Genomic DNA, 12,906 nt, shown 5'->3' with positions numbered 1-12,906 from the left:
CATGAATAACCTCTTCTGAAACTAAGAAGGATAACTATGACTAAATGTGACTAAAACTAATATGCATTTTTGTCTTAAGACTGAATCTAAAATAGCTGCCAAAATTAATACATCTCAGTGTTCATTTTGGCAGCTATTTTAGATTCAGCAGCTATTTTAGATTCAGTGCATATTAGTTTTAGTCACATTTAGTCATAGTTATCCTTCTTAGTTTCAGTCTAGTTTTCGAAAACTGAGCACACTACAACAGCTACGCTGTGTGTACATCCTCAAACGTTTTTCAGTTAACCTAATGATTCAAGGTCTCTCATGAATCATTACTCCCAGGACACGGGTTAATGTTAACTCACGCTATCGGTCACAACAAGTTACTTGGGATATGATACCTCATAGTTAGCTAACGTTAGCTAGCTAAACGTTTACAGAGGCTAACGTGAAGCTTCAATCAAAAATGATTAGTTAGCTTTCCAAGCTAGCTGACACAACCTAAACACTCGACTGCCCCTTTGAAGTCAACTTAACGTTGGCTAATATATTCTAATAACTAGTTATCATTGACAGTTACAAGCTAATTTACCAAACTCCTTTCTGTCCTAAATTGAGCAGTTGCTGGTGTGAGCTACAATATGGGAGCTAGCAAAGCCATTTCTAGCTCTACTTCACAATACTGCTGCCTAGTGTAATAAGTTAACGTAAAACATAAATGTTTATAAAGTATCAGACATAAACAGGATACAACACACCAGTTACCAATTGATATTATGTGTTTATATATACCGAAAATGTCAGTAAATCCAGATGATGATTATGCTGCTGCTGCTGTTGGTCCCGTCGCAGGTCCCGTCGAAAACCCTGGAGTCGCGACCCTGTCAGTTGTTTCCATGTGAAATCAATGGAATGCTTCACTTTTTGGCGCCGTATTGACAACTGTCTGTCACTCGCACACTGTGCTTGTAAATTATTTTTCAAGTTTGCACGTACCTATTTATGCGAGTGAAATACTCGCACTGTAGAGCCCTGGAAGGTGTCTCTTAATATTCCTACAGTTGAATGGAGAACGACTGATAGAGCGGGTGACGTCACAATGGCTCAACCTTCCCCATGTTAGTCAATGAGAGAAAAGGGGGATGAAAAAATGGAATAAAAAAGGAGTGACAAGGAGTACCGCCACGAAAAGTCATAGCAGCTTGCACCAGATCGGGCCGGACGTTTTGGTGTTTGAATGGCGTCTCTAGCTCAATCGGGCGAGGAGTAGTTAGGTGCAAGAAAAACGTACGGAATAAATAAATAAATAAAGAAATAAAGAAAACTTGACGATAACAATACTGTGCTTCCCTTCGGGCAAGCACACTAATAAATACATTTCATTTTAATATTTTCTTTTCATAAATATGTATTCAATTATTCCCCATAGTCCATTATCTTCATTTCATAGCTTCCAGCGTTGTTAATTTATGTTAGAGCTTTCATCCAATCATATTTCAGCTATCATGTGTTGCCACGCTCCGAGAAACCTTCCCCGAGAACAGAATTCTTCCCTGAGGCCTTCAGAATTCACATTGAAGGCCCGTGTACATCTGATTGGTTATCACAACTGGCTGATTCAGTTCATTTAAGTTGAATGAACTGAAACAGACAGTTGTGACAACCAATCAGATTTCGAGTTGGCGACACTGGGCCTTCTAGAAGGCCCGGAAGATTTCTTTCCTCGCGTTGAACGTGACACGTAAACGTCCTTTGATTGGATACTGAGGCAGACCGGTGCAGTGCTTCAGTTCTCAGTTTAGCTGGCTAATGCGAAAATGACGTACATCGGTTTCAATGCTTATTATGCTAGTTGTTTCAATTGGTAAGACTAAATATAATTACATTAACCAACTCATATAAACTAGTTTACACCAACTTGATAATTCCAGTTTTTGATACAATTACAACGCCATTTTCAAGACGGAACTTTCAAGAAAAACTGGATATCGTGAGGATGGGAAGTTTAATGAAACTGCTTTGCAGGTGGGACAATGCGATGTTTAGTAGACAAACTTGTTTAAGCTCTCATAGGCTACTTTCGGTGGACTTAATAAAACTTTGTAGACTAATCCCTGAAAATCGCCTTTTATTTTTAAGTTGTGACAGTAATATCCAAGCGATCATATAACTGAGAGTGTACTACTCTTAATGTATTGTTAATACGGGTGTATTGATTTTAAATGCTCCGGAAATATTAATAAAGTCTGTTGTACTCGACTATGTTAAGGTGATGCAATGCTCACTTATACTGCCTTTCTGTATAAATATAATGGTTCGAGAGCCATGGCGTCATAATGATAGTATTAGGAGGTGGATTCACTCAGTTTAACATCGTGTAGGACATCGCTGAAGGCCCAGTCGTGAAATGCACGGACCGCCACTGCCTAGCAGTAATCTCATCCGACAGCTGAAATGAAAATGAAGTCAACTCTGTGTGAAAACATTTATTTATTGTCATTTTCCTCCACGGGACAGTGTCCTAAATAATTATACGAGAGTATGGTTACAATTTGTGTTTATGTGGATGTAGCCTATAACCGTGACTGAGGATATAACTGCATTTATAAGCTAGTGCATAGGTTATGGTCTCATTCCTCAAACACTTTGGCAACTCACAAATACATTGTATATCATTTTAAACATACATAAAACGTTTTAAACTTACACAAAGCAAGACAAGAGACACTACAGACTTATCACAACACAGCCTGAGCCCCACTGCCCAAACTAAATTTCCTTTACCAGACGAATAATAAGCCCTTGTTGACATATCTGTCTTAGATGATGATTTGAGTTAGTAAAATGATGACAATGAAATTACTCTTCCTATCAGTATGTGATCTTTCCAGCATCAGCCATGAGACTGACATTGCTGCACTGTTTTCAAGTTGTGAATCCCCTTGCAATAGGCTATGTAATGTGGAATGCCACCTCTCACAGAGAAGTTGACAACAGCGTTTGACTTGGCCCATCTGCGCCATCTACTTTGTTACGCCTCTTCTTACCCATAGACTGAAACTCTGCATGAATCTCCAGAAAAGTTTTGTTCTTGGTTTCTGGAACTACAAGGAATATATATGTGGCCACCATAACACAGATGACTAAGAACACCAGGAAGCAGTATTGCTTGAGCCCACTCTGAAAAGAAAAGGGGTAAAAAACACCAGATTGATATGTAGAATCACCAATACCCTGACTGTGATATGATGAACCATTTTACTTGTGTCTTTAGTATTCAGTGGTCTAACATGTGCTCTGGTAACATTAACAGTCATCACTGTATCATCACTTACTACAATGAATGGGAATGTCATGCCAATCAGGAAAAAGCTCAGCCAATTAACAGACCCTCCGATCATGTAGGCAGCAGGACGCCCAGCTTGCGTGAACAGTTCACCAGCCAGTATGTTTGTGACACCACCTAAGACAGGAACAGGACAATGCTCATACTTTTATCCTCCTTAACAAGATATAAAGTGAACATGTTAGACACATTTTGGGGAGCACAATGAGATATGAGACGGAACAAAGACCATAAACAGCTTCAACTTGGCACACTTTTTTTAAACTGAGAGAAAAGCACAGAAAGTGTTAAGTGTATTTTAGCGCATGACTACACCTGGTCCCAAGCCAAAGCTGAGGATGAAAGCGAAGACACAGATCACACTGAGATACGGCACCCATGGGCTGGCCTCCTGAGGAGAGAAAGGAATTATCCAGTGTTTAAGATCCCATTACTCAAGGTTTGCCACATAGCACTGGACTACAGGGCAAGTTGCTATACAATCCATCACCACTGATACTGAAATATTATTGCAGTCACTAATAAAAATGCAGGCTATTTAGTCATAGTCTCTATCTTAAGGGTGGGCAAGAAATGGGTGTTCAATGAGTTCAACACAGAAGTGGCCAAAGTCAATAGATTAAATCATGTTTGCTGTGTCATGCAAATCTAACCAATTTATTTAGTTTATTAATCAGTTTACCTTTACTAATAGAATAAGCATTTTTATTTATTTTAATGTCATTATTTCTGCATTTCCAAATAAGTTAGGCATACTCAGCCCCGGGCAAATCCCCATTGCTCTTTGCTATTAACCATCTGGAATTTCTCTGTGGAATTTCACTGTCAGTAACCTCTCAAACAAGTTAACTTATTCCAGAAAGCTTTGCAATGTAGGGAACGCTCTGTAACGCTTTACTTGAAAGGTGAGTGTCAGTGTGAAGCAGATGCACCAGAAAGCCATGAGGGAGTATCCTCCAATGATGAGTGCTCTCCTCCCCAGTGATTCAATCAGCATGCCCTGGGTGGGGGGGGGGGGGGTCACACACAATGCATCACATGACATTGCAGCCAACTAACAGTGAGGAAATAATATGCCTCCTGACCAAGTCATCTCTTTCCTCCTCAAACCAAGACCTTTGAAGAAGCCTTACCCCATGTGCTCTAATGTTTTTTTTAAGCTGAGACGTTAACAGCTACTGTTATTGAACATGCTTTGGGCTATTTGAGGGTAACTTGGCATTGTGTATAAGTTACTGGATGTGTGGTCAATAAATCACAGTTTTAAGTTGTTATCAAGCATGTTAAAACAGTCCAGTTCATGTATAAAGTTTAACAAAGAGAACTTACGCAGGTTAGGGCAGTCATACACTCACAGGCCCCGGTACCCAGTGTTACATATGGAATCCTTTGTGCTGGGATTCCTGCCTCAGTGAAGACATAATCTGCATAGAAATAGATCTGTGAAATAAAACAACATTAAACACCATGTCATTTAAAGTATGTAAAATACTTCAGAACATCAATAGACTAATGACAATAGACTATTTCAATAATTTGTAAAACAATAAAACATTAATTATTACCATCTACTACACTGTATATATAAAACTTCCATCATAACAAATGGGTAAATTACTTAAAGCCATCTGAATATAACTATCAGTTTCTTATTTCATTAACTTTCAAATCAGTTAATTTTAGCAACACACTGATCTTACCTCTGTCGGTCAAATTAACTGCAGTGTTGTGACTGCATTATAATATAACTTAGTAATGATACCCCAATCAACTTTACCAGGACTATGCCAAACTAAAACAAACATTATTGGACGGAAATACTGTCTGACTCGTACAGCATTGATTCCATTGAGCTGTTGGAAAATGTTAATCAGAATGATGGTGACAAGCTGCCATCGGAGGCTCCGGTCCGAGAACAGTTCCCATGGTTTCTTAGGTTTGACTCCAACAGCATTGAGTCTCTCCTTCTCTATGTCTGCCTTCTCCCCAAGGTATTTATCTGCACCATGAAGCTGTTTCAGTGCTGTTAAGAAACACAAGACATGGCAGACATTCCTCAGTTCACGCACTTTGTATCGACATTTCGTTCGTTCTACTAGGTAAGCACTTTACACTGGCCTCATTTCAATTTGGCTGAGCCTATTTTATTGAAGAGCAGAAACCACACTATGTTAATTAACAGCAGCTTGTTGTGATTGCGAAATATGCCCAGTGATAAAGCATGTAAACATAATGTGGGTAACTACTGCTACAGAAGAATGATATGTATTCCTGTTTTTAAATCAGAGAAACCCCTCTCTGCCTTATGTGTAAGTCAATTTGGATGGAAGGTTCTGACCAAAAAATTGAAAGCAAAAGCTACATGCAAGAACATGTCATGCTATTAAACACTGTATTTTAACCAGACCTTAAAAATAACACAATTGCTCTAGGTGTGGAATATTTGTAGGCCCTGCATATCATTTTTTTATTTAGCCGTCACTTACCCTTGTCACATGCACCCTCGTCCCCTTTGTCAATCAGTAGGTAGCGGGGGCTTTCTGGAAACCAGGGCAGAACGAGGAGCTGCACTACCGCTGGGATGCAAGTGGTGGATAACAAGATGGGCCAGTTTCCACCCAACAACTCACTGAAAATATAGCCAGCTGAAGTTACATGGTTGGATGGTAGCTCAATATTATAAATAGCTTGAGCTACAGAAGGATGGCGAATGTTGTATGTATGTAGGGATACGCATTACAGACTGCACATCTTTACGGCTGATAGTTGCTTGCTACTTTGACCAAGGTAACTGTTGAATTAGAAATGATTTAGAATGTTGTTTTTGACATATATGATATGTATATGAACATATGATCACCAGCTAAACAATGTTGTTAGCATGTGCGTTCCTTTTTCCACAGAGCAAGACTTTAACTCACTTTAGTCCAACCACCTGTCCAGTGAAAATGCCCCCTGTGATGAATATGGATGTGCCCATGGCCATAGCTCCACGCAGTGCCCGAGGGGCAATCTCACCAAGGTAGAGGGGCTGCACACATAAACTAATGCCTGCCAATCATAGGTACAGAAATGAATGCCATTATCCTGCTGTGAGGTTCATTGAAATTATGGCTTGGAACACTGACAAACAAAGCAGGATAACACAACAGCTATTCACAACTGCTTTTCTCTGTTTTGGCATTATTAGCTAAATTCCTGCATTAAATGTTTTCCTCAATCCATTATTCTTCTTTAATACTGAAAAGCAGAGTCATTTAATAAGGATTAAGAGCTGATGATCTTTTGTCTTAACATTGTGCTTTTTGTGGAGCCTCGGGAATTGAAAACACATTATCAATGTTGAATCACTTAGATAGATTACCTGCATTTACGCCCGTTAGGAAGCGCCCAACGATGAGCAGTTCAAACAAACCAACAGGCCTGCTTATACCCATGAGAAGGGCTGCCAGGAGGGCAAAGGCGTTGTTGATCAACAGTGCCCCTTTTCTGCAAAGGGAAAAAACAGATTGTGTTGAGCTCATTACTAGGCAAGGGTAATCTAAGTGATTTGGTTATTTTACTCATTTTCTTCAATTCTGTATGACATTTCTCAGTTTCTTAGTTCTGTTTTGGCATTTGCGGGTATTGGTCTGCTGGCTGTAAACTTGCGCATTATTTGATTTTAACTAGATGGGGGGGTTAATTTTTTGTTTTAGCTATTTCCCTGGGACAGTAGAGATGGACAGGAAATGATTGGGAGAGAGAAATTGTAGTGGGATCGGGAGACAACCACGGGTCGTAGTAAAAACCGGGTCCCCGTGTGTGCTTGGGCCATTAGACGGTTGGGATACTACAGCTTCCGCCACAGCTCCCCCTAACAGAACATTCCTACATGCATATGAACTGGTCCCTGAAGCATATCGTTTTGAAAAAGTTCAGACCAGGAAACCAATGTAGAGTTCACTAGGGAGAAAGGGGGGGTACATTTGACAGGTCGTGTGTCTCTCAGAAGGTCGTAACAAGGGAAGACCTCAAGCAGCTAGTTCTTATAGTAGAACTTAAGAACCGTCTCCCTCAGGCTGTAGCGATCTGCTCCCTCTAACTGAATGAGCAGAAGCTGCTGTCTTTCCTGATGACTACACACTCACTCACAAGCAGGTGACCTCTGTGACTGGCGTCGGGGTAGCGACCAGTATCGAAGAAACAACCTACCAAGGAGAACCTACAAAGGCGTTGGTGTAAAGGCTCAAGGTCCCTGTCTGTGTCTCCTCCAGGTAACCTTAGTCCCTAGGAAAGAGATCACCTGCTTCTATCGCAAGAAACCAGGTCATAAAGTGGCGAAGTGCAACTCGCATTAATAAGGAGAAACCAACCAAGTCTGCTCTATTGGTTGCATCTTGTAAAACTGATGTTCCTCTTGGACAAGGTGAGGGGACTTGCATGCTCTCTTGTATTTCTTCCCAGGGTTGCGAGGAGAATGGTATTCAGACATATTGCTCTCCCTTCCTCACTGAAGCAGAAGAGTCCCCACTGGGTTGACACCTCTCCTTCAGTGATTAAGGAAGTACAATCCCTGTACGTCTATTACAGATGGTCAGACCGATGGTGTTGATAGTGGGATGGTTCCACCCATTAAACACCTGTGCCATGTCTCTGCCAGAGAAAAGGGGCTGGTAAGTGCAGAACTGATTGCCAATGATCTTGTTGGGCCTGGTTGCACTGGGGGTAACTCCCTGTTTGCTGTCAAACAAATCAGACTGTGGGCAATATGTCGGCAATGGCAGACCCTGATTGTTCCATCATGCCGTACCCACTTGGTCACGGTGACCGTGGCTCTGCCTATCTGATCTGGCTGAGTTTGATTAGAGAGCGTGGATATGATTCTTTAGTTAAGGAGCAGACTGCCACAATAGTCCCTGACAGCTCACCTTGGAGAAAATGTATTTGTTTCTTTCTGCACATTGTTGCCTTGATTCCATGACTGGTACACTATAAAGGAAGGTGCTTTTATTTGGGGTATTCGTAGCTATTTGTTATTTATTGTTTATTCGTTCTTATAACTATAGTCTCTCTCTCTGTGTGTGTGTGTGTGTGTGTGTGTGTGTGTTTTCTTGACCTCATTCTTTTCCTACATTCTGGGGCCCAGGATTAGGTTGGCTATAGGACCACCAGCAGTCTTTTTCTTGTGTTTTTGTTGCAGGTTTCCTAGTGCAAACATTCTTTAAGGGAGGAAGGTGTTATGACCCCTAAAAAATAGTCACAGTTTGTAAGCCAAGAACAGGGGTAATTTGTTGCATGGAAAATGATCTATTGAATTTAATCCACAATCCACTATTGTACTCCATGAGTGTTTACCTGGCATTAAGTGACGTTATAATATGTTTGGATAGAAAATAATATTATATTACAGTATTTACCTCCCACACTTAATTGCCAATGTTCCGCCAACAGATGAACCAACAAACCCTCCGATTGTAAAAATAGACACAATGGTGGACCACAAGAGAGTGAGCATTTGCTCTGATATGCCAGCGTTGTACCTCTCCATCCATGTTTCATTTATGAACGACTGCACAGCCTGATAATGAAGAGTATAGAAGGAGTGACATAAAAGAAAGTGGGGGGTACGAATGAGGGTCACAGGATGAAAATTATGAAGTTGCAATTTGGAAAGAAGCGTTTGCAGTTTTGAGTTTCACCTCTGTACCGTGACTAAGCACTGGCTGACCTCAACTATTTCATGTGACTGTGTCACAGCTGGCTTTCCAAGATGATGTGACATTTTTTGAGAACACTCTGAAATTTGTAATCCTATTATAAGAAAACAGGAATTGCGAATCCCTGATCATATTTTAACCAGTTTTAAAATAATACTGACTGCACAAATATTAAGATAATTGAGTTGAGTGCAATAGTGTCTCATAATGAATTCTACAAGCGGATAAATAACCCTACATTACCTTTGTGGGAGCATTTACAACAGATATATTGTATCCGTACTGAAACGTCCCTCCGATGCAAGCTGCCCAAACAGCAAATAGCAGTGATTTGCTAGGAATCTAAAACCAAAAAAAAAAAGAAAGAAATGCACAAAGCAAAGTGGTGCCTTAAAGAAAGTTAAGGAAATCTATAGCGAATAGATTACAAACGTGCATGTCCATAAATACTGTAGGCTATGACCATACATTCTGAGTAAAACTTTATGTATGTCGACTTGATTACATTAAATGCTTGATATGACTACGATATCGTGTCTGTTTACCTACCCTAATTTGCTCATGTCTGTCTTTGAGCAAAGGGAGCGACTCCGTGATATTTCCATTTTCCCTTGTCATTTTACTAAGTGTGTGCTATTTTCTAGCTACGCTAAGCTTTATTGGTGCCATCCATGACCCATCCTCAGAGTTTTTCGCGAAGCTAAGATGTTCAAGTTTTACGCAGAGTACAATAGTCCACTCCTTCAAGGAACGACTTTTAAATAGCATGAACTAGCCTCTCTTCTGCTTTTTATCTTCGGCAATCATAGAATGTGGAAAACTGCTCCACCGATAGGTCGAGGAAACTATATTACTGCCTAACTAATCTACTGTAAAATCCTGTGTTGCAAACAAACAAAAACAGTATTACCTTCGCCACACCCAAAGACTCTTCACTGGTACTCATTTCAAGATTCTTTCATAAGAACTATGGACAAAATGTAACAGGCATTTGGATCAAAGGCCTGTTGCGTGAAATCAAACCTTATTTGACTACCACCTGTCAGCAAGTGTAGAGCTGCTGAACTTGAATGGAATTACGGGAGTGGTGTAGGCGTGTAGTCATTACAGCCTGGCTAATGAATCTTAACCAACCGATTTGGTATCTCTCTCACACAAACACACACACACACAGAGAGACACCCTCTCTCTCATGTCTCTCTCATAATCATATTAGTCCACCTGGATCCTGAAATTAAAATATCACGTTTATAGGAGAGGGTGTTTGCAAGACTATGAATCACACATCCTATCCCATTGATCCTGTATTGTTCACTATTAGCTTGCCTTTATCACAAAGGTCCCATTGTTTCTCAAGTCAAGTGACCTGCAGAGCCCCTAAGCCTGTTCTTGTACAGAATAAGCCCTTATCGACATAGAAAACATATTTCCAGCATTAGCTCGCAAAGCCAAATTATTTTAAAAAGTCGCCAACAAAAAAACAATGAAGTAATTCCGATTTAGATAGGCAAGACCAAGGCCTCGTTTCCCGAACGCGCACTTAGCCTAAAAAGCACTTGAAATCGTTCGTAAGAGGAATCCTACGTTGCAGACGGGTTTCCCGACACGGCACTTAGCTTAAGTGTATCTTCGTTGAGAAGAATTCTACGTGTGGTCAGGACCAGTAGTAACTTCACACTTAGCGATGCAATCCACCAGGGGCGTCGTTCGCCCTATTATAGAAGAAATCCAAAGGATGTTTCTGTGTATAGCACATCATGAGAATGTCATTGTTTCACCTGCCTATTCCCATCAAAATAGAAATAAAGAATATTAAGTATTTGAAAATAAAGATTAGGCTATACAAAACTAGTGCAGTGCCCGTAGGAATTATGCATTCTGTAGTGTTAGCAGATGTAGAGCTGTTGGGTAGTGTAATGGCAAGACATATTTGCACTCCACATAGGTACAGGTTACACTGAAGTATTATTGTGATGCATGTTTCCTTTTCATTAAGAAATGTGTTAATGGTAGCCTTTTTGGAGAGTTACCAACAAATAAAGTTTGAGATTATGTAGTGGATGCAGTTGAATATAGATGTCAACGTTGCTGTCGAAACTATAAACTAAATGTCATAAAGAAAGAAATTATTTAAAATGAAGTTATGGTTGAAATAGGATCACTTCTTTATTGTAAGGGTAAGTGTAGGGTAAGAATGGTCATGCAGTTGGACTCAAATGTAGGTTCATTTTATTGAATGTATGTAGCCTACTGTACTGTATGACTTCGATGATGCTCGCTTTGACAGCCCACTCTCAGACAGATCGTAATAAATGTCCTTAGAATGGGAACACAGTTTAAATACTCTGCTGGAGATGGCGTTACTATCCCCGCCCCGAATTCAGTGCACAGTGCACTTTCGATGCACGCATAGGCTAATTTCACAGCAATTAACGTAAACAGGTTAACGTGACGTAAACAGCTCCTAAGAGATACTTAAGAACTCGTGCACGTTGCGCTCGTGCACCTGACTTTAAGTTGATGGTTGGGAAACGCACGTAAATAGAAAGTGTTACTTAGTCTACGATGTCGCGAAAATCCACGTAGGCCGTTAAGATACGTCGTTATCGGGAAACGAGGCCCAGGCCAGGTCATACAATACATTCATTTCTATTGAGCAATATGTTTGCACATTGGTATTTCACAGTTCTTTACAAATCAGATAAAGATAAAGATAAATTAAAAACGGTAAAGAGCGTAAAAAACGTTAAAGGAACACATGTTGTGAGGAAAACATGCGTGGGGCAAACTGCCTCTAAAAAAAGATGCCATGTGTGATAGGGGCTGGAGTCTTTGGTTACCACTGGCTAAATCTGTGGAATTAGTTTCTGTGTTCTAAAGTTAAGAATGTCTTATATAAAATATGAAATACATCTCCACGAAGTTTCTTATTGCATGAATACAAAAAAAATACAAAAAATAAATCATATGTAGTATAAAAGACTCATGTACTTTTGCGTTGTTCTCAATGGAGCTCCATTGGAAATATGCCTTTGCCATGCATAATCAATATGACCCTTTGACCAGCAGCCTACCTGCTAAGCCTATCACAATGTTGTCCTTGGGGAGACACACTGTTACAACAACCAGAGTAGAATCGGATGTAATGTATGCACTCATTCCATTATGAGGAGGTCCCACCCAAGGCCCACATGTTCATCAAGGGCTTACCAACCCCTCAAAACGACCTTTCAACGGACATAATTCGCATCTGGCATGTCAGTATTGTTGTTATTAATGAAACTGCTAAAAGTGTTGTCTGATTTCTACCACTTTGGGGCACTGTGGGCTCAATAGTAAAGATGTGTTTGCTGTACGTTGGATGAAAGGGAAGGTGTTTTAGTGATCCTGACCTACAGTGGTGTTAGAAAGTTGTGGTTATGTTTGGCCCATGGCTCCATACAGGAGTATTTTAACAAGTCTAGGTGATGTTCGAGGGCATTCTTGCATGATTCCCCTTTCTTCAGGTTTCACCACTATATTTCTATTGGATTGAAGTCCAGTCTTTCATACAAAACGTCCTTGGCTTAACTCTTTAACAGATTGAATTATGTATTGAGAGTTGTTGTCTTTCTGTTACCACTACAGAGATGTCAGGAGACCTCTCCTCTCACTTAAATACCCTGTTGCTTGAAAGAATCCCAAATTACATTTACTGCATGGATGACCTTGCCATGTTTACTCTTGTAACACATGATCATATGTTAGTCTCATGACCTGGGATGAGGGCTTAATGGAATTGTTGAGTCGTGTGTGAGGTGTGTGCTTGATATTTGACAATCTGAACAACATAATTAAGTCTGTATGATGTGCTGGGTTTTAAGTGTTAAAGACCAC

At 40.3% G+C, this 12,906-nt stretch overlaps 1 protein-coding gene across 1 annotated transcript; it reads right to left on the bottom strand.

Annotated features, from left to right (window-relative positions):
• Positions 1–2,961: 2,961 nt before the first annotated feature.
• Positions 2,962–9,648, bottom strand: LOC308375912 (solute carrier family 2, facilitated glucose transporter member 11-like; the record flags this gene model as incomplete). Its single annotated transcript, XM_080852130.1, has 12 exons — positions 2,962–3,165; positions 3,321–3,448; positions 3,647–3,722; positions 4,230–4,331; positions 4,661–4,771; positions 5,167–5,354; positions 5,818–5,960; positions 6,253–6,382; positions 6,696–6,820; positions 8,731–8,891; positions 9,274–9,372; positions 9,580–9,648. The coding sequence occupies 12 exons, from the start codon at positions 9,646–9,648 to the stop codon at positions 2,962–2,964; spliced, it is 1,536 nt and encodes a 511-aa protein (XP_080708256.1).
• Between the last annotated feature and the right edge of the window lie 3,258 nt (positions 9,649–12,906).

The sequence above is a fragment of the Sprattus sprattus genome (genome assembly GCF_963457725.1).
Source record: "Sprattus sprattus genome assembly, chromosome: 15".
Classification (NCBI taxonomy): Eukaryota; Metazoa; Chordata; class Actinopteri; order Clupeiformes; family Clupeidae; genus Sprattus; species Sprattus sprattus.
Note: the sequence above shows the minus strand (reverse complement) of the source record. Positions and strands in the feature narration are given on the sequence as shown.